Raw genomic sequence first — 23,028 nt, 5'->3', positions numbered from 1 at the left:
TTTCCTTCTAGGGTGTGTACTAAAATATCAAATCTAGTCGCTTTAAACTTATTTCTTGAAATTCAGCCTTTGAAGTTAAAAGGAACATCATTAGGGAACTATTCACAGATTTTTCTTTCCTCCTCAAAGGACGAGTGGTGACTGATAAATATCCATACCTATCCACGTGGCACCAAGAAGTTAACACATCTTCAGGCCTGGATCAATTTACATAAATATCTAGGATTTTTGAGCCTGTCTCCCCCGCCCTGCTCCCCCTGCTCCCCACCCCCAACCCATGCACACGGTAGGGCTGCCAGATTTAGCAATCCTCGTTACATCTGAATTTCAGAAAAACAATGAATAACTTTTGTGGTATGTATTTGGAATACACTTATTGTCCTTACGTGTATACTTATTCTAAAAGATTATTCACTGCTTATCTGAAATTCAAATTTAACTATTCATTCTGTATTCTATCTAGAAATTCTATACCAAGATCACACTCTTCGTCCCCTGCCTTCAATGATCTCTTTCCAAGGAACTTCAGAGATTCTAGATTTTGATACCTTTCTAGAATGATTCTAACACTTAAATAGCTCCTGAGTTGATCCCTAAGCCTCCTACAAACCCACTGGATTCAATCTAAGACCACAAAGGAGTCCCATTTGTAGGTTCCTGACTAGAGGTGCTCCCAAATATATAGGCTCCTAAGGGCTGTATATTTAGGGTGTCTCAGGATAAACAATAGGATAAATTAAAGCCAGTCTTGGGATAGTAAGAAAGCTACTGAACACATCTGACATAACATGGTGACATACTGTGATTTCACAGGACATTTTAATTCCATTCACTTCATGGTGGCACTGATAGAAATAACCACACAAAGTTGTCAGCCTTGGGGCACTTCATTTTCTAAATATGAGGCCCAAAACAAATAATGGAATACATCTTCAATAAGATTAATTATTTACTGATCAATAAGAAGAGTTTCAAGTTTTTCTTATAAGGATCCAAAACATGAAAAAATGACCAAAATATGCATGAAGACCATATAAAATTAGGATTTAAGCAAAAAAAAAAAAAAAAACAGTTTATTTGAGAAATGACTTTTACCTAGATCTTCTTAGTCAAGCAGTTCATATTAATTTAGATGGAGTGCACTTTTCACTGTTTTTTAAGAAAATAAACTTATTAGTTTTCTGTTCAATTCATATGCCTTAAATAAAACAAACTGATACATTTACCAAATCCTGACATATTAAAATACATATGTTTGTTTTTCCTACCTGCTTAAGTAATCTCTCTCTCTCTTCCATTGGGGATCCCATGCTTTTGTCTTCCGCAATCATTTGATCTCGATGGGACTCCAACTCATAAAGTTTTTCATGCAACAATACAGCCTCCTGTTTTACCTGGGAGTGTGCTATTTCCTGAAGAGAATTAAAATAATTTTAGTATTTTATCAAAAACTATTCAAATAGTTTTCAGTTTATAAGACTAAGGACAAATTTAAACTACCAGCATCTTTAAATAGAGATATCAAGAACTTAGAGTACTCAATAATGCTACAAAGTACGTTTCTAAACATTGAAGAATAAAAATAAATCCCTGTATACTTTCATAAGCAATTTTCAGTCTAAGGTTCACAAGAAGGTGGTAGCTTTAGTTTATCTTCTAAATATAAGACCTAAACAAAGATAAAGACATCTCTACTAATGGGAAGATAATAAAGAAAATGTAACGATGTATGTATAACTTTAACCACAAAACCCAATCCAAAGTCCAAGGAACTGATCGCTAGAGGGAAGATATTTTCCCCTGAATAGATCATATATATGCTTTCCTACAAGTTTATGGGTTGAACTATATCCCCCAAAAATGTATGCTGAAGTCCTAATCTCCAGCACCTGTGAACGTGACCTAATTTGAAATGGAGTCTGTGCAGATTTAATCAAGTTAAGATTATCTTGAGGTCATTAAAGTGGACCTGAATCCAGTATTAACTGCTCTTTACTAGAAGAGAAGAGATAAAAAGCAGAGACACCCGAGGAGAATGCCATTTGATGATACAGGCAAAGAATGGAGTGATGTAGCTACAAGTCAAGGAACAAATGCCAAGGATCGACAGCCAGAACCAGAAGCTAGGAAGAGACAAGGAAGGATTCCACCTAGTGTCCCAAAAGAAGCAAGTCTTTGATTTTAGACTTTCAGCCTCCAGAACTACAAGAAATTTCTGTCGTTTTATGTCACCCAGTTTGTGATACTTTATTACAGCAGCACTAGGAAACTAATAGACACGAGTAGTAAAATTATCATGTATTCACCACTGTTCTACTGTTCACAAAGAGAAAATAAGGGATGTGATAATTTTAAAAGATAACCAAAAGAGCTAGGGATGTTGGTGGTAGTGGTGATGATGATGATGAAAATGACATTTGAAGCTGTTATTTATTGAGCACGTATTCTGTGCCAGGCACTATACTTCATATTTTTTATATACTATCTCTAACACTCAAAGCAACTCTGTAAGATAGTACTATCATCTCTGTTTTACAGATGAGAAAACTGATGACCTGATATCTAAATAATTTTTCTAAGTTAACAAAAATAAAAGTTAATCATGAAAAAAAAGTTAATGATATCTGAAAACAGGCTCACAGTATGAACAAGATTTTTAAGAGGGGAGACCTCCTCCTTTTTGAAAGCAAAAGAGAAGGAATCTTAAAAAAAGGAAAAAGTGAACAAGAGGAAATGTTTGAAAGTCCATAGGCAAAGGGTTATATACACAGCTTAAGTAATGTATTAGCTTCAGGTGAAAAGGCATGATAATAAAATACCGATAGAAAAAATGCAGACATTTTGATGTATCCCTTTTCATAGTACCTCCCCCGTCCCTTTTGCTTAACCACCTATAGACATGTTCATCATTGCATCTTGATAAAACCACTCCTGAAGACTCAAGCTCTTGTTGATCTTTCACCTGATTTTTTTCACACTCCTATGAACTGAATCAGCAATACTTAGCACAGTAGGGAGCATACAGCAGATATGCAATAAACACTACTTGATTGATATTTGACATAATGTTATCTTGAAGAACAAATCTTCCCCCCCCAAAAAGACCCACAAAGGAATCCAGCTAAAGTTAAACAGAATTAGGATCTACATTTTCTTCATTTGAGAATACTGTAAGTTTTTTTAAATTCATGTAATTTTAGGCATACATGTACTAATGCCAAAGTAGAGTGGCATCAATAGAAACACTAATTCCAAGGTTATACCCTACACCTCTTCCTGTGGAAACTAATCTGCCAATGAAATAAGACCTAACTCTCTCCTACACACCCTAAAAAAAGATAGTGAGGAATTCTGAAAGCTGGCTGTATTAATACTATATAAATGCAGTCCTTATTCCTTGAAGCATATTTTTATTACCATAGAGATCAAAGAAAATAAAAATTCTGTGTACCCACATGTAGACAACTGGATATAGAAAATCATCTTAATATTTTTAAGCAAACTAGTTTTTTCAATAGCAAATTTCCAAAAGAATGATTACAAAATACTCATGGTTTATTTCTTTTGCAAGCTAGGTGAAAGCAATCATGTCAATTTACAATTGTTACTAATCCTATCATCGTTATAGCTACCTGAATACATAGGAAATCAAGAAAGGCAGGCAAGATTTGATGTACAGACAGTGGGAAGGTAGTCTGCAGAAAAAGAATGCATTGGCCAACAAATATATAAAGAGATACTCAACTTTTTGTATAAATAAATGAAAATTAAAACAAGATACTAATTTTAAACTATTAAACTAGTAAAAATGGAAAAGGTGGATGGATAATGCAGCTGTTAATGAGTACGGGGGAAATAGGCACTCTCATACATTGAGATTAGGAGTAGAAAATGGAACTTTTTTGGAAGGCAATTTGGCAATGTTACAACGTTTTAGAAGTTTGTACCTTCTGACCCAATGCAAGCAATTTATCTTAAGATACACTCGTAGTAACTTTGCATAAAATGTGTTTTCACTACAGCATTGTTTTATAATCTCAAAAAACTATCAATATAAACAACCTAGTCATCTACAAGGCTGTGCTATATATAGTCATACAATGTAATACAATGCAGTAATTTCAAAAAATGAGAAAGATATCTTAAGAGCTGACATGAATAGACATTCAAGAGAGAATGTTAGGTTAAAAAAAAAAAAGCTGCAGACAGCATATCCAGTGTACATTCCACTTAAGGTTTTTCTCAACAGTAAAATGAAGGTAGGATTATAGGATTGCTGTGAAGATAAAATGACAATGCTGGTGACATATGTAAAGAGCTCAAAAAAAGCACATAGTAATCACTCAATAAATGTGAGAGCAGTTCTGTCTGGAAAGAGGGAAAATAAATAGGCATTTTTACTTTCATCTTATTCAATTTTTTAATAGAAAACATGTTTTGTGACTTTAAAAACGCTTTAAATAAATAATAAAACAAATGCAAGCTTTTACATCTTTAAAGTAATGAACTGACTTCTCCATCTTCACTTGTCTTTAGTCTCTTGCTTGTATGTGTTTTTTTTTAACATCTTTATTGGCGTATAATTGCTTTACAATGTTGTGTTAGTTTCTGCTATATAGCAAAGTGAATAAGCTATATGTATATATATATCCCCATATCCCCTCCCTCTTGTGTCTCCCTCCCACTCTCCCTATCCCACCCGTCTAGGTGGTCGCAAAGCACCGAGCTGATCTCCCTGTGCTATGTGGCTGCTTCCCACTAGCTATCTATTTTACATTTGGTAGTGTATGTATGTCAGTGTTACTCTCTCACTTCGTCCCAGCTTACCCTTCCCCCTCCTTGTGTCCTCAAGTCCATTCTCTAGTCTGCGTCTTTATTCCTGTCCTGCCCCTAGGTTCATCAGAACCATTTTTTTTTTTTAGATTCCATATATATGTGTTAGCATACGGTATTTGTTTTTCTCTTTCTGACTTCCTTCACTCTGTATGACAGGCTCTAGGTCCATCCACCTCACTACAAATAAATCAATTTCATTTCTTTTTATGGCTGAGCAACATTCTATTGTATATATATGCCACATCTTCTTTATCCATTTGTCTGTCAATGGACACTTAGGTTGCTTCCATGACCTGGCTATTGTAAATAGTGCTACAATGAATATTGTGGTACATGTCTCTTTCTGAATTATGGTTTTCTCAGGGTATGTGCCCAGTAGTGGGATTGCTGGGTCAGATGGTAGTTCTATTTTTTGTTTTTTAAGGAACCTCCATACTGTTCTCCATAGTGGCTGTATCAATTTACATTCCCACCAACAGTGCAAGAGGGTGTCTTTTTCTCCACACCCTCTCCAGCATTTACTGTTTGTAGGTTTTTTGATGATGGCCATTCTGACCGGTGTGAGGTGATACCTCATTGCAGTTTTGATTTGCATTTCTCTAATGATTAGTGATGTTGAGCATCCTTTTATGTGTTTGTTGGCAATCTGTATATCTTCTTTGGAGAAATGTGTATTTAGGTCTTCTGCCCATTTTTGGATTGGGTTGTTTGTTTTCTTGATATTGAGGTGCATGAGCTGCTTGTATAGTTTGGAGATTAATCATTTGTCAGTTGCTTCATTTGCAAATATTTTCTCCCATTCTGAGGGTTGTCTTTTCTTCTTGTTTATGGTTTCCTTTGCTGTGCAAAAGCTTTTAAGTTGCATTAGGTCCCACTTGTTTATTTTTGGGGTTTTTTTCCATTTCTCTAGGACGTGGGTCAAAAAGGATTTTGCTGTGATTTATGTCACAGAGTGCTCTGCCTATGTTTTCCTCTAACAGTTTTATAGTGTCTGGCCTTACATTTAGGTCTTTAATCCATTTTGAGTTTATCTTTGTGTATGGTGTTAGGAAGTGTTCTAACTTCATTCTTTTACATGTTGCTGTCCAGTTTTCCCAGCAGCACTTATTGAAGAGGATGTCTTTTCTCCATTGTATATTCTTGCCTCCTTTATCAAAGATAAGGTGACCATATGTGCGTGGATTTATCTCTGGGCTTTCTATCCTGTTCCATTGATCTATATTTCTGCTTTTGTGCCAGTACCATACTGTCTTGATTACTGTAGCTTTGTAGTATAGTCTGAAGTCAGGGAGCCTGATTCCTCCAGCTCTGTTTTTCTTTCTCAAGATTGCTTTGGCTATTCGGGGTCTTTTGTGTTTCCATACATTGTGAAATTTTTTGTTCTAGTTCTGTGAAAACTGCCATTGGTAGTTTTAAATTACCATTAGATTTTGTGTGCCTCAGCAAGGCAGAATGATTTTTGTACAGGGTAGGTACTCAATAACTGAATCTGCTTTCTTACTAAACTAAGATATTTGCAGTCCTGAATAGGAAAAAAAATTATTACATTTCTATTAGTAAACTACTAAATAAATATGTACCTGAATGAGTTCCATTAATATATTTAACTGAATTTTCTTTTGTAGCTGAGTAATATGAAAACTTTTACTTGATTTTTACTTACAGATTCCAAGCTCTCTTTTTTCATGTTCAGTGAATCTAGTTGTTGCTGAAGTGTATCTAATTCCTAAGAAGAAAGAAAAAAATCAAATATATAGGCAAATTACATTAAGAATAATTTCCTTCTCAACATTTTAAATACAGATGTGACAAAGTAAATTTTGTAAATGTTTTCAACCCATATCTTAAAATCTGACTAGAATTTATTAACATTCATTATTTCTATTTTTGCCAATTTATTTCATTATTACTAAAAACCTTGCCAAGATCAACCTTTTAAAATACTTATGAGCTTTTTAAAGGGAGCCAGAACTTTTCACAGTGAATCATCACTGTATTCTGAGAATATCAAATATCAGAATACTTCAAATTAATGATGATACTGTTTAAAGTTATAATTTTTATTTGTCTTTTTAACCATGTTTCCATATCTTTTGCCTATTTTCTTTTAAGGCCAAGACCTGTAGCCATTTATATGGCTCACTCTTAGGGATAAGTCCCTTGAACTGTTTATAGTTGACCCCTGAATAAGACACGTTTGAGCTGCATGAGTCCAATGACATGTGGATTTTTTTCAAGAAATACGTACTACAGTACTACTCAATCCATGGATGGTTTAATCCGTGGATGTGGAACCTTCGATACTGAGGGTCAACTATAAATTATACACAGACTTAAACTGCACAGGGGTCAGTGTGCCTAACACCCAAGGTGTTCAAGGGCCAACCAGACCCATTCAAACACCCCTGTGTGATATTAGCTATATTTTGATAATATTTTGGTATTTTTATAATATTCTTTCATCAATATTTCATTATATGTTATAATTCTGTCTAACATAAAAAGTTATATTAAATTTTCAATAAAGGATTATCTGAGAAACTAGAACTACATTCATTATTGGCATTTGCAGGGACTAATTCTCTGTTAACTGGTTAAGGGGTATCTGGACATGAAAGGGCACTACCTTGTAAACCTGAGTCACTACCATGACTGAATGTTGAGAGGATTCTCAATAATCCCTCAGTAGACATCCAAATTTCTTATTTAAACACCATAATTAGGGGACAAAAGCTGCTCAAATTAAGGGCATAGCAAGTAAACGACTTGCTGTTTATTAGGCAGGAAGAAAAGGAAAGAAAGTAAATATCCATATGGCTCTGGTGTATGAGGACTTTTAATGTTTTCATTAAAAGTTCATTAAAAAACAATTGTTTCATGTATCTTTATGACCTGCAAAAATGAATGATGCATAGAACTGAATAACAGAGTAAAAGCTAGGTCATTATGCAACATAAGAAAACAAAATTTTCTAGATCAGTGCTTCCTAAATTCAAATGTCCATATGAATCATCTTGTTAAAATGAAGACTTTGATTAGTAGGTTTAGTCAAGCTCTCAAGGGATGCCAATGCTGCCCACCTTCAGATCACCTTTTTAGTAGTAAGACTGCTATATGCCCAGCACAGAGTAGTAATTAGTATTACCTGCAACAATTTCTCATTCATGGTTTTCATTTCTATATACTTGACTTGTTTTTCTGGAGGCATATTTTTGATAATGCCCTCTGCTGCTTGTTTTTCCTGTTCAGTTTCTTCTTCTACACTTCTAATTTGTTTTTCCTTCCTGAAATCAAAGGTATACAATATTCCTCTTACAATATTGAGGGGAAAAATCAATTAACTTTACTCAGTCTCAATTAAGTAGGATACGTAAAAGTTATTTAACCATAGTTTGTGATCTAAAAGTCCCTATAGACGTACACACAAATTTTATTTGACCTGTACAAAATTTGGCCCCATCAACACAGACTTATTGGGACTTCCCTGGTGGTGCAGGGGTTAAGAATCCGCCTGCCAATGCAGGGTACACGGGTTCAATCCCTGGTCCAGGAAGATCCCACATGCTGCAGAGCAACTAAGCCCGTGAGCCACAACTACTGAGCCTGCGCTCTAGAGCCCACGAGAAACAACTACTGAGCCCGTGTGCCACAAATACTGAAGTCCGCATGCCTAGAGTCCATGCTCCGCAACAAGAGAAGCCACCGCAATGAGAAGCCTGCTCACCGCAACAAAGAGGAGTCCCAGCTCACCGCAACCAGAGAAAGCCCGCGCGCAGCAACGAAGACCCAACGCAGCCAAAAACAAATAAATTTATAACAAAACAAAACACAGACTTATTTTACATCTTTCTCTTCTCAATCTCCAAATCCTTGTATTTCCTTATTCTCCACTTTACTTTCTTATAAAAAACCACAAAGATTATCACAGAAAATCCTTAAAGTCTTATACATATGAGAATGTATTTGCACTTTTTGTTATCATACCCTCAAGACAAACAAGAGAGTTAAATTTTAGAATAGTGGTTTTCAAGTATCTTTTAGCTATAGAATTCTTTGACCAAATGAAATCTTGCATGGAAGTTTACCACATAAATCATCTCAAGTAACACAGCTCTGACTGCACTGGGGAGTAGGAAGACCAACAGTGCAATTTGATTAAAAAATTCATAGCTTTAGATTAATATATTTTGCTTAAATTCTCTTTTATCTACTGCTTTAATTAAAACTGGTATTGATATTTCACAAATTATCAACTGTACTTTAGCACTGCAAAATAATAAGCTAATTTCCTTGAAAATATAACAGGAACATTTTAAGTCTAATCATGTAAGTAGTAGTAATGAAATTAATTACAAACAATAACAATCTTTATCATATAATCACAAGAAATACCAGTGATGTGCCACTTATTACCTATGCAAGATCAATTATAAATAGGGTAAAGAAAAATTCTGAAAAAAATAGAGGTAAGATGCTAGTTATCATGTAAATACTTCAAGATTTACATATAAAAAGCTTGCTTGAAGATAAATTCTCAGTCTCAATATCATAAATTTCTACTTTGAGTTTCAAAATATAATTATTCTATTCAATCTCTTTCAAATGTAGATATCGTTAACAGTTTTCATAATCACTAACTGAGCCTCATAGATCCACATATCTATCCTCCACACACTTTACACATTCATACCCTAGTACCAGAATAAGATAATCTAAACTCAGAAATTTTCCTACAGAGAGTATCTCATAATAACCAAATAAAAGATGAACATAATGAAACAGACAACCTGGAATTTCTATTTATTTTTGTCTCATTATTGAACAGGAAGTGATGTCTTCACTTTGAGCCTCAATTACTATAGCATAAAAAAATGTGTCTGCTGCTGCTACAATTTACACAGGTATATGCATGTGCTCATAGAAATTTCAAACAGAAAAGATTATCTATTTCAATCTCTTTGTTTCACAGATTAAGGATACTGAAGCCCAGAGAAGTTTGTTAGATCTAACTCATTCTGAACTCCATGATTATTTACTACCAACAATGAATCTTAACCATGTTTTTGCCTGATATATCTACTACAGTTAGATGGGAACTAATGTTGTAAAGTATTCCATTTTACAGAGGGGAAGTTACACAAGGAAGCACAAGGAAGGTAACTGATTTTTTTGAAGGTCACGTAATGGCCAAGGGTCGGGTCTTTTGATGATTTGAGCAGTCTGCTCCTGTTATAACTTGGCAGTAAAACTACCAGTGATGGTGTCATAAAAATGAGTAAACAACAAAGTTGAAACTCAGTGGAATACAAAACTTGGTGGAACCTTTTCAACTTGAATCTTTCAAAATACAAAGTACCTTTAGGATCAACACTTAAATCACTTTAGCAATGTATCTTTCAAATTATGCATTCTCAATATTATATACTTTAACTCACAAAGTAAATTTGTTAATATTTAAATTTTCTAAGATTAAGAATCACAAAGGTTAAGCAAGCCACCTTAGTTGTTACACAAAAAGTCAAAGATGACTTTAAGAAATTATTCTTCTAGTCAATCTTTTGCTAAGGAAGTCTAGTTTCTTTCTTTTTTGTTTTTTCCACCTGTTCACGGTACAAAGGTTAAAACAAAGTGAAATAAAATCATATGACATACTTTTTTTTTTTTAATGGTGTGGAAGAAAGAGAGTACATTCCTTACACACCAGTCTCGGAGACAAAAGAAAAAAGGGAAGGTAAGATCCTATATATTTATAGGTTCAGTGATTACTGATGAATTTTTTTAAATCATATTTAAACTTGTTAAGTCTATACAAAAATCTCTGTCTCTAATAAGTGATGAAAGAGAAGAAAATATTATTGTATTTTTCACAAGCTCTACCTTAGAAATATAAACCTGGGACATGGCCAAAAAATCTTTCCCAAATAAATTGAAAACGTAATAAAAATTAATTATTTTTCTTTTGAAAAAAAAAGGTTTCATCTAACCAATCAAATTTATAAGATCTTTTTATTTTGAAATATGTTAATCACAGAGCATTTTGAAGTGATATTAACTTAAAAACAAATTTGTAAGATGAAAAAAGACTGACTACCAGGTGATAATTGTTGAAACTACGCAATGACTATCCTACTTAGAGGTTTTTTCTTGATAGTTTCCATTATAAAAGTTTTTAAGTTTGAAGAAAGAAGTTCTATAAAATTACAAGAGATAAGTTAATTGTGAATTATTAATACCTTACTCCAAATACATTGAATTCTGGTATAAATATCTAAAATATTTAATGACAAAACTGTATTACAGTATATACATTTTATTTAACAAAACCAAAATAATTGCAATATCTTTTTATTTCATGGTATATAATAGTCATATAAAGTACATGACCAAAAACTTCTCAGAAACTTGTACTTGAAACTGCACTAAGAAGAACATTGTTTCTTTTTTAATATCTACCGTTTGCTTTTGTGAAAATCTTTTTTTCTGTAATATAGGTTATAGGCTATATAAAAGGGCACTTCATTTTGTAAGATAGTTTTTAAAAAAACTGATATTCCATTTATTCTCTATTTTTTAATCACTAAACTCAAGCCCACATACCATTTCAAAATAAATATCAAATTGAAAAAAAAATCCAAAGGGAGAAAAAGGCAATAATAGCTGTTTCCTTTTAAATCAACTTTTTAAATAGGGTAAACTGACTCAAGAACAATTTCTGCATAAACTATTGGCTAGTTATTCTGCCAATCTGATGTCTTCAAGATAGCCAATAAAGCTAGCAAATGTTGCTGTCTAAGGATTTGTCTATTTAGTGTTGTGATGGTCAACATACACCTACCCCATCTTTCAATCTTTCCCCTCTCAAAACATGTACAAATATATGAAAAGCCCCATGGACCTTGTGGCTCAAGCAATGCATTTCATAGCTTTAGACCTAATAATGGTTTAGATCTATTGACTGCTTTCTTGTACAGAATCTATCTTAAGCTCTAAGTATATATAGTTTCTAACTCTAAAATTTATCAAATAGAAGGAAAAAAAAGATTCCTTTTCCAACCCTTACGATTTTATTCACTTTAGCATACTGGAGAAGACAATTATTAGTATAACACAGATGATAAAGATAATAAATACAAGACAATCCTCTGTCTCCATTTTCACAAGTCTCACAGTCCCACCCGACCTCCATCCATTACCTTCTCCGGCTGCTTCTATTCCACATAAACTCTTTAGTTTAGTTAATTCTCTTTGTAGCCTATCTGCTTCCTTTATTCACCCTTATCCTATTTATTTCTTGGGGAAAAAAAAGAAGCTCTTTTTCCTTACCACTGCCCTACCCACATGGGCATCCTACAAAAACATCAGGAAGAATTTCACTACACCATTGAGAAATACTGAAACAAGCCACTAGAGAGGTTGCACACTTATTCCTAGAAATCACTAAATACGGGTAAACTACCTTTTATTTATGATTTAGGGATCTCCTTTTGTAGGCAGTGGTCTGGAATAAGTGATAGCTTGAATTCATTTCTGACTCTAAAAGGGATTCTATTATGATCTACGTTCAAATTGTAAAATCTAGGAGAACAGTGGCTTTTTCTTCAAACTTTGATTTAGCCATGTAAAGAAAGAAAGTGGAAAAGGAATAAACATAAACAGATCATCAGATGGAAGGCAATGAGGAAGTTAACTAGAATAGACCAGTACTCGCATAACAATAAATTCCTCATTGCTAATGCAGCAACAGACTTTAGTAACTTGAAATGAATCTTGCTCACCGAGTAGTTTCTTACCTCCTGCTCTCGTGGAATAAATTTTCCTAAAAAATCATAAGCAACTAATTGTAACAAGTGCAATAAGAAGGCTCAAAAGACTAAATTTTAACCACTAAGGATGATAGTAACAGGACATATTCATATCATTTCAAACAGATCATTTGTTTGCAGCAGTTTCTTATTTATTTCTTATTTATTTATTTATTTTTGATGTGGACGATTTTTTAAAGTCTTTATTGAATTTGTTACAATATTGCTTCTGTTTTGGTATTTTGGCCGCAAGGCATGTGGAATCTTAGCACCCTGACCAGGGATTGAACCTGCACTCCCCTGCATTGGAAGGCCAAGTCTTAACCACAGGACCGCCAGGGAAGTCCCTATTTATTTATTTTTTAATAGATCTTTTTAAAATTAATTTTTATTGGAGAATAGTTGCTTTATGCAGCAGTTTCTAATGTTGACTTTAACAAAACAGAAATAAAAATAAGAAATATCAAGGTCATGAATAAAATGACTAAATGGAAAGTACTTATAGTAAGAAGAATTACTGAAATAAATGGCAGTTTCCAGTTAAACATGGCATGTTGAATGTACCCACTAACTTTGACTCCTGTCCAAAACCCTACTAAAATGAAAATAAAAGGTAATTTGAAGTATATAAACTCATAAAGACAAAAAGAATGGAAGAGGAAACAACAGCAATAAAATCTAGAAACTAGAAAGCTAACAGTTAAGGGCAAACTGACTGGGAAAGCAAAATTCTCCCAAGCCAGCAGTGGGGAAAGCTGAGAAGCCACTTGATTTACACTGCAGAATCCCTAGACGGCCCAGAGATTGGCAGTACCAGATATTCTAGAAGTAGAAAAGGAGGGGCTGAAACATAGTTGAAAGTCTTTCTCCCTGACACTGCCCAGCCAGGTAAAGGTCCTCTCCTACCTAAGCAGAAAAATAAGGCTTCTGTTTTTTTGCTCTGGGGAAAATAAAACAAACAGAATCTGGGCACTAGGCACAAGTGACTGCAGGGACGTTATGCCAAAAGCAGGGAGAGTAAGTTAAAGTTTACATACTAATTACTGAGGTAAACTCAACTTTTCCACCACTGAGCTCTCAGAATGCTGGCTACTTGGCCTCACCTTTTCAGGCAGATTAAAAATGTCATTTTGGGGAATCCAAGCAGCCCAAGAGAAACAATCTAAAGATAATGACATTTAGGGATTCCCCCAAAAAACAGTCCATTAAGGTCACTCTACAGTAAGATCTAAAGTTAATAAGAACTGGGAATTCCCTGGTGGTCCAGTGGTTAGGACTCCACGCTTCCACTGCAGGGGGCACGGGTTTGATCCTTGGTCAGGGAACTAAGACCCCAAAGGCCATGCGGCGTGGCCAAAAAATAATAGCGAAGTTAATAAGAACCACACAAACGCACAGTTTCCCATCAGCTTTTTTGTTTCCCACTCTTATATGTAAGTCCTAAACCAAATATTAACAGATACACAAAGTTCAAAAGAAAACCTCTAACATAAAGGATACTTATAAAAATAAACTGGAAAAACACAACTTGAGAGTACAAAGGCTATTCAAGGAAAAAGAAAACAAGAGATACAAGAAAAAAACAAGGAAAAAATATATTCATACCACAGTATACTAAAAAAGTAATTTTCAGAATTAAGAAGATAACAGGAAAAAGAAAACTTTAACAGAACAGTTTGATGATAAAGTTCCAGAAAGCAGAGCAAAAACACACAGAGATGAAATGTGGAAGAGTAAACATAAAAAATTAGAAAATCATACCAGGAGATCCAACACCTAATTAAGGGGGTTCTAGAAAGAGAAGTGAGGTTTTTTTTTTTTTTTTTAATGAGGAAGAAAATTATCAATACCATCAATCAAATAATTCAGAAAATTTCCCATTGTTTCCAGATTGAAAGTGCCCACCAACTGCCCAGTTTCATGAATGAAAACAGACTCTCATAAAGGATCATGAAATTTCAGAATATCCATATTAAGGCTATATTGTACAACTCAGAGAATATAGCCAATGTTTTATAGTAACTATAAATGGAGTATAACCTTTAAAAATTGTGAATCACTATACTGTACACCTCTAACTATATAATATTGTAGAGCAAAGAAAAAGCTTTGGGGTTAAGAAACGGCAAGTTACATAAAAGGATAAAGAATTAGAACGGCATAGCATCACAGTTCTTAACAGTAATACAGTCATGGTTGGTTGAATCCACAGATGTAAAACCCGTGGATACGAAGGGTCCACTGTATTCATTATATTGCACCATTTTATGTAAGGGACTTGAACATCTACAGATTTGGTATCTGTAGGGACTCCTGAAACCAATCCCCTGCTGATACTGAGGGACGACTATACTAGAAACCCAAAGACAATGGGACAATGGGGCAATGCCATCAACCTTTTGAGGGAAAATTATTTCCTACTTAGAGTTCTATTTCTAGCCAAAATATCTTTCACGGTCTAAAAAAAATTCTTTTCTATGGACCTTCTCAGGAAGCTCCTGCAGGAAGCTCCATGGAAAAAAGGCAGTAATCCAAGACAGGGCATTCTAGAAAACAGGAATCCAGTAACAAGGGCAAAAGGGAGTCTTTACAATGAGGGTGGAAGGAGAGTGGAAGTCAACGGCTGTGTAGAGGGCCTAGTGATCAGCTCAGCTAGATCAGAGCATGGCAGCAGGCTCTGGGAGAGACTTCTTCAAGCAAATGAAACAAATTAAACTATCTAATATACATAAACTATTGAGAGATTTGCTAGGGAGAGTTTGGGTATAAATTAGTGAGAAAAAAAAAAAAAAAACCCTAAGCACATGAAAAGAAAACCAGGACAATTAATTAGAGGAAAAACAGTGTGCAGGAACAGAATAATAATCCTGTTAACAGAGCTCAGTCATTAACAGCTTTATACATTCCTGATAGTATAAACACTGAGTACTCATCTAAACAAAATTACAAGTGACTATGCTCGGAAAGTAAAGAGACAGTAAGTAATATTTGATGCATTGAAGATGAAGGTAGGGAGTGTTTGAAAGAAAGCTGAGGACTCTCATCTCCCAAAGTGTTAAGTCAAAGGATAGTATCAATAGATAATGCCTAAAATTGAAAAATCAAGAAGTAGCAATATAAGCATATACTTAAACGTGTATATATACATAAATATATATCCTTCTGGACTTGCTTTTGTGCACATATATTAAAATTTTAAAATGTACAACCACTTCAATTGTTTTAAAGTTCCTTTCACTAGATCTAGGAACTAAAAAGACACCCTGAAAATTACTGTCTTTCATTCTCCCCAGGAGCTTTCCAGTTTTTTAAGATTAGAGTACAGGGAGGGTGAAGGGATATTTACTTGTTTCATATTTTATATATTTTAAGAAAAAATAGATTTAAAAGGAGAAAAATGGAAATCAAAATGTCCTAAAAAATCTCTAATGTTCTAGTCTCCTAATGAGATATAAATACTCTCTTTTCTGTCAGGCTTGCAATATGAAAATCACAAGCATCACAATCTTGTTTTGGCCACTCTCCATGCTATTGTTATCAGACGAAAGCCAGACGTCTAAAACCGTAAGTTTTTACAATCAAGCTAGTGAAAATATTTTCAAAGGTACACTTTGTGTAGATTTAGTAAAATATTGAAGGCAATAAAAGAAAGAAGAAAAAAGTCAAGCTATCAAAACAAACTCTTTAGTTAGCTGTGTATATTCAAAACATGTGATCTCTGAGCCAGATTCTAATTTGACAAAAGCAGTCTTCATTTTTTAAAAAACTGAGTTCTTTAAAAGCTGACAAAAGGAGAAATACGTAAAATTTCACTACAAAACCGGAGATTAGTTAAGACATAAAAAACACACTTTAAAATGTAGGAAACTTTTTAAAAAACCACGTATTTATGAGGGAAATTGCTGTTGTTACATTATTATTATTATTGGGGGACATTTCAACTACAAAAACAGTCAAAACAAGAACTATTTCTTTGGATTTATATCCACATAAGGAAAGCACTTCTTCCTGTTGCCTGACTCTTTAAATTCAACACATGCCTCAATTTCTGTTACAAGATATTTTCTTTTAAAACACCAAATTTTGAGCTGTTAACCCTATAGAGATATATATTGAATATTGTTTCTTAATTATTTAATAGTCCTAGATGTAGTGCTGGTAGCTCTGATTTTTAAAAATTACATTTTTACATTATTTTCTCATTATAAATGTCAATCTTGCACACTGAAATACTAAATAAGTTAACAGAATTATTATTTACCATTTATTTCCACATATATAAATGGTAATATACCAATATTTTCTTTCTGTAATGATTATTTAATAACAGTTGGAAGATACTTGTATGACAAACTACAATCTCCTTCCTCAATTATATATATCAGAATTCCTTAATCTTCAACATTCCATCCCAATAAAAAAAAAAAGTATTTGCTTTACCTTTTTCATATTTTAACATAAAAAGATTAGATAGTAGGGCTTCCCTGGTGGCGCAGTGGTTGGGAGTCCGCCTGCCGATGCGGGGGCCGCGGGTTCGTGCCCCGGTCCGGGAGGATCCCGCGTGCCGCGGAGCGGCTGTGCCCGTGGGCCATGGCCGCTGGGCCTGCGCGTCGGGAGCCTGTGCTCTGCGACGGGAGAGGCCGCGACAGTGAGAGGCCCACGTGCCGCAAAAAAAAAAAAAAAAAAAAAAAATGATTAGATAGTAGATTTTTTTCTAAAAGTATTTCCTTCTAATGTCTAATTGCCTGCATATGAAAATTTGGGAAATTCTGCTAGCATTTTTCCTTATTAATGCATTTCTAATTTTCTTTTTAGGAAGTCAAATGTAATTTCACTGCAAAGAATTATGCTTTGATTCCAGCAAATATCAATAAAAATGTTACTATACTTGACCTCAGTTATAACCAAATTACTCTGAATGTTACAGATACAAGAGTTCTACAGACATATTTTTCACTCACCGAGCTCTATTTGATTGAGAACAATGTCATTATCCTACATAATAATAGTTTTGGTAACCTCTCCAATCTAGAAATTTTAAATATCTGTAGAAACTCCATCCACATAATTCAACAGGGTGCCTTTACAGGCTTAGATAAACTAAAACAGTTATATCTCTGCCAAAACAAAATAGTTCAACTGAATCATGATATATTTGTGCCTCTAAAAAGCCTGATACTATTGAATCTGCAAGGCAATTTGATAAGCTATCTTGATGTACCACAACTGTTTCATCTGGAATTCATAATTTTATACGGAAATCCGTGGAACTGCTCTTGTAGTCTACTGAATTTGCAAAACTGGTTGAACACATCGAATGTGACACTAGGTAAGCAATCATAATTTAAATTAGTCAAAACCAAAATGTGATTGATTTTGGATTGTTCTACCCCAGAAAAGTCTCTTGTTTCATGTCTAAAAGAAAAGGAAACTTCCTGTTTAAGGGAAACAAGAAGAAACACTGAAAAGAAATTGCTGAGTACAAGCTCTCCCTCTGCCTCTCCAGAAAAAAAGAAAAAGAAGAAAAGAAACTTAAATGTTCTATATATATGAGATGAAACTGTCACTTTGTATACTAAGTTTGCAGTTTCGATATATAAGACTAATTTTTAAAAGCACTTCCTTTTCTTAGGATAGCTTGTCAGAGAGTAGGTGAAAACAGGTGATCCACTTTCTAAACTACATGCCATGTTCCAGATGTTCACCATAATCTAAATCATAACATTTTTACATTACTAACACAGACAAACTAAACAATAAACAGATACTGCACTTAAGCTACATTTATAACATAAACAGAAATGGGCATTTCACTTGTGTTGCTAGGCAAATACAACAGTTTCTTTTTTATAATACCTTTAATGATGACAGATAAATATGTCAAAAAATTCTAGATAAAAAATTATAAAATGTTAACCATAATAATTTATTAACCATAATAATATTATTTTCCATAATAAATCTTATTCTTTCTAATTTACTAGAAAATGAGAACATCACCATGTGCAGCTATCCGGATACACTGAAGTGCTACAATATCAAAACAGTACCTTACAAGGCTGAATGCTACTCAAAATTTCCTTCATCTATAACTGAAGATCTTTACATTCATTTTGAGTCCATTAGCAATTCAACATTTAATAGTTTTTTGAACAACTTAACAAGAAATTCAGGTAATGTACTGGTTTTGAATAATAATATTGCTGAGGATAGCATACCAAATAAATCGAGATAGTTTTCATTATTTTTTTGTATTTTAAATTTCTAGAAACTATGTAAAAGAACAATTCCTCCACCCAAGAAAAGACTGACAAAACACTGGGTTTCTAAAGTAGGCTCTGCTAGCTATCAGTCAAATGCCGTTATGCAAATTATTGATATTTAACTTCTCTGAGCCTTGGTATTAACTAGTTAAGTCACAATTCTTAACAGGTATAAATCAATAATGTTCCTAGGTGAACGGATAAACAATACCTGCAAAGACAGGTAGGTATTTTGAAAAAAGGTATTCTTTCACCACACTATGAAATATCTTTATTTTTGGCAGTTTTAGTAACTTCTGCTTAAAGAAGATTATGTACATTTATTTCTAATACCAATATTGGGGAGTTATTAGGACATGTAATTATGATTATTTTATTTTTGTCAATTTAACAAAACTACCCCCACCCTCTCTTTCTCGGTATTCCATTTAAGAACGTGAATCTCAAGGAAAAAGCTGGACTTTTCTTGTCAGTGTGGTAGTCACTGTACTGATGACTTCACTCCTCATTTCAATTGCTATCAAATGTCCAGTATGGTATAATTTTCTGCTTAGTTACAAGCATCATCGCCTGGAAGAGCATGAAGCAGAAACCTATGAAGATAGTTTTACCAGAAACCCAAGTCCTCCTCCACAGATACCAGACACAAGCTCCGAAGAAACTATAGTAATATTTGAACAACTACGTCAATTTGTGGTAGATGATGATGGGTTTATTGAAGACAAATACATAGATACTCATGAATTACGTGAAGAAAATTAATTTCTTTCAATGTTTGATTCTTTAAAAAATGTTAACAGCTCACTCACAGTTTAGACGTGGAGATTTTGATACATGACATACTGAACTATAGCTAGTAGACCATCATATTAATTGCAACACACATATATATCATAAAATTATGCTCTTCTCATTGGCATTGTGCAAGTAGGTCCAAATACAGTAACTGCCACTCCTTGTTAGCTAACAGTTAAAATACTAGCATTACTATTCTCAGCAGTATTCAGGGGACCATACATAACAGTAGCAAAAGGCCTAAAGTAAATTATTCATTAATTAAAATGAACAGATTTTCATATTAGTCAGATATGTGATGTAATACATATTAAAGTTTTACTGATTGGAATCAGTAAAGAAATAAAGATTATGGAATTTTATCACAAGTCAAAGTGAAGAACAGACATAGTTTAAACTGACAACACGCTAAGGTTGATTTTATGCCCATAGAATGAATTCATGGAACTGGAAAATGCTTTTTAAATTTTTTTAATTTTTTTAAATTTCTGAAAATTTAGTAGCGACTTAAAGCACAGGTTCAATGTCCAGGCACAATCTCTTGATTTTCGTTACAAAGAAAGACTGTCATCAAAATGTATGACTGTCACAATTGAATAATATGGTGGCTTCCAAAGTGGGAATCATCTATGAATCTTGTTTTTTAAAATACCTATTTCTGCCTCTCTTTAGATTTTTATTCAAATGATTCTGTGCTGTGGCTGAGGAATCTTCAGTTGGTCCGTGGTCAGTTCTTTGCCATGCTGTAGATAGAGCAATGTTTCCCAAATTGTCTTCTAGAACATTAATTTCCAGAGAGACATTCAGAAGTATTTACAGGGTGGGGGATTAAAAGGTACATGGACAAACTACTATAGAATTACTAGGAAATACTGGGTTTAAACAAAGTCAAACAAGTTTCTTTACTATAGGACCTACCCAAGGCTTTACTAAACTGCTCTCTGCTCTTCAAGAGCGAAATATTAAGAATTTGCCAAACTTCCTTGACAACAAAACCTTTTCTTTGATGTATGGCTGCTAATACCTCATAGGACAACAATGGTCCAAAGAATACTGGCCTTGAGACTATTATAGGAAGAGTCTAAAGTGAATTATTTGCCAATTCCTTATAATCCATTGGTTACAATCATAATTTTAACAACTTAATGCAAATAGTGGCATTAAAAACTGTAACAAAATCTATCATTTTTACCTTCCATATGTGAGGAAATTTAGTATACAGTATTCATATCTTTTAGAGAAAGGAATATCTCTAAAACACTGAAATATATTTATGGATTAAATAATATGGGGTTTTAAATTTTCTTCATCATTATACAGGGAAGGCAACAGTGTCTAGTGGTCTGGATGGAGCAGGGTTGGATAAAAGCTGATGGAGATGGGTGTATAGGAGTATAATACACTATTTAATTTTTGGGTATGTTGAAATTTCTCTATAACATAAAGTTTTTAACACATGTACATACCTGATAATTTCTTAGAAAAAAGAGACTAAAAATAATGTAGATGTACATTATATCCTAAAAATAGTCATTTTTAAGGTTATATCAATAGTAAATTCAGTTCAAATGTCTACTGAGGAAAATAAAAACTGTTTTGGATGATATACCCTGTGAAATAAAAGAACTGACTCATTTGTAATGCGTATTTGTATTTATAGGAACATGTTTTCAATAAAATATACAAATGTTTTAAGTGTAATATTTCCTAACAGATAATGTAAATTATACGTTATGGTTTTAAATCTCAATTATAAGAGTGAGATAACTTTAAAAATAAAAGTCATCTTTTTCTAAATAATCTATCATTTTACCAAAATATCATTTCTTAATTTGAGGCAAATATTCATATTTGAGAAATGTAGTAAAATGAAATATAATTATGAATGAGCAAAAACTACCTTTCATCTCTTACATTCAAAAGCCTCTTATAATTAAATATTGGGTATTCAATAGATATCTGACTAAACAAAGAAAAATAAATGGGTTTAAAATTATAATTTCATATATTTTTAACGGATAAATGATTTTAGCTAACACCAAACTAGAAAACTGTAGACATTAGAATTGGAAGAGAATCATTAGTTCAAGCAGGCACATGAAACTGAATTAAAGCCACAGGTGTCATAGTAACATATTGAAGCTATATACTATAACCAATTTATTAAAAATAGGTGTTCCATAATAAACTAGATGGTCTCATACCACAGTAAATGGTGGTACTAAAAGAGAAGAGAATAAAAACAAGATTTTTATACCTGCTTTCTCAAGGTATGACATTTCCTGCTCCCTTTGAATGTACAGAGTCAAGGTAAAGTCTCGTGTTATTAAGATGTTGGCTATCTGATTAACACATGAAATAAATCTATCCTGTGATATATAAAAATAAACTTTATAAAAATAATTTGTTATTAATTTAAATTTCCTGTTAAAGGGTCAGTAGAACCTATTTCACTCAGCCTTAGTTACAAACTACAGATATTAAGTTTTGAAACTGCTGACATTTTCAGGACAAAGTACCTTATTTTAAGAACATTTTCCTTAATCAAATGAACCAAGTAGACATAAAAACCTATGAAATTCTTAAATTTATAATCTGGGAGTTATCTTTTTGGATAAAATATCTATAAAACATGTACATATAATATTTATAAATCTGACCTGGGTATCATATAACTTTTCAGATAAATGATGAAATAAATGAGGACCTAAATGTTCTAAACTATATAAGGTCCTCAACAGGGTATAGCTTATTATTTCTTATTCTTTAGGTACCTAGGAAAGTATTTTATATGTAGTAAATGATAAATATTTGCTAAATGGTCTAAAACCAGAACAACAACAAAAGGAAGTTTTCAAGTAAGTGCTTGGTCACCATGAATATGGAATTTTCTTTGTAAAAGGGAAGAGACTTCCAGTATATTTGTAATTTTTAAGATAGCACTTTAGGGACTTCCCTGGTGGTCCAGTGGTTAAGACTCCGCGCTACCAATGTAGGGGGCCTGAGTTCAATCCCTGGTCAGGGAACTAGATCCCAGATGCCGCAACTAATACCCAGTGTAGCCAAAAAAAAAAAAAGATAGCACTTTACAGTAGCATCAAATGATAGACGGGGAAAATGAGATTCCTTTGTTTTTCATCAATAGAAAATTACATTTATCTTTCAAATAGTTCATCCTTATATTTAAAATCCTATTCTTCATCAAATATTTACTGTACATGCAGAGGTAATATGACAGTATGTTTGATGTTACATAATTTTGGTTAATTATTATCCTTGCTCTCAAGGAAATTGATATTGATAAGTTTATGGAACAAAATGTGTGCAGTATT

The 23,028-nt window shown here is 33.4% G+C and overlaps 2 protein-coding genes across 3 annotated transcripts in view; one reads left to right on the top strand and one right to left on the bottom strand.

The window, feature by feature from the left end:
- IFT74 (intraflagellar transport 74) overlaps nucleotides 1-23,028 on the bottom strand; it is a 77,503-nt gene that overhangs the window by 36,139 nt on the left and 18,336 nt on the right. For both annotated transcript variants that reach the window (XM_082656079.1, XM_082656080.1), the window contains exons 9-11: nucleotides 7,982-8,120; nucleotides 6,500-6,562; nucleotides 1,269-1,412 (exon numbers count right to left, since the gene is read on the bottom strand). In XM_082656079.1, the coding sequence (XP_082512205.1) occupies nucleotides 1,269-1,412; nucleotides 6,500-6,562; nucleotides 7,982-8,120 (346 nt within the window). The remainder of the gene's footprint in view (nucleotides 1-1,268; nucleotides 1,413-6,499; nucleotides 6,563-7,981; nucleotides 8,121-23,028) is intronic.
- Nucleotides 16,122-19,663, top strand: LRRC19 (leucine rich repeat containing 19; the record flags this gene model as incomplete). Its single annotated transcript, XM_082656081.1, has 4 exons — nucleotides 16,122-16,202; nucleotides 17,454-17,967; nucleotides 18,623-18,811; nucleotides 19,335-19,663. The coding sequence occupies 4 exons, from the start codon at nucleotides 16,122-16,124 to the stop codon at nucleotides 19,661-19,663; spliced, it is 1,113 nt and encodes a 370-aa protein (XP_082512207.1).

Source organism: Grampus griseus (assembly GCF_964374135.1).
Source record: "Grampus griseus genome assembly, chromosome: 6".
NCBI lineage: Eukaryota > Metazoa > Chordata > Mammalia > Artiodactyla > Delphinidae > Grampus > Grampus griseus.
This window is presented reverse-complemented; position numbering and strand designations above follow the sequence as displayed.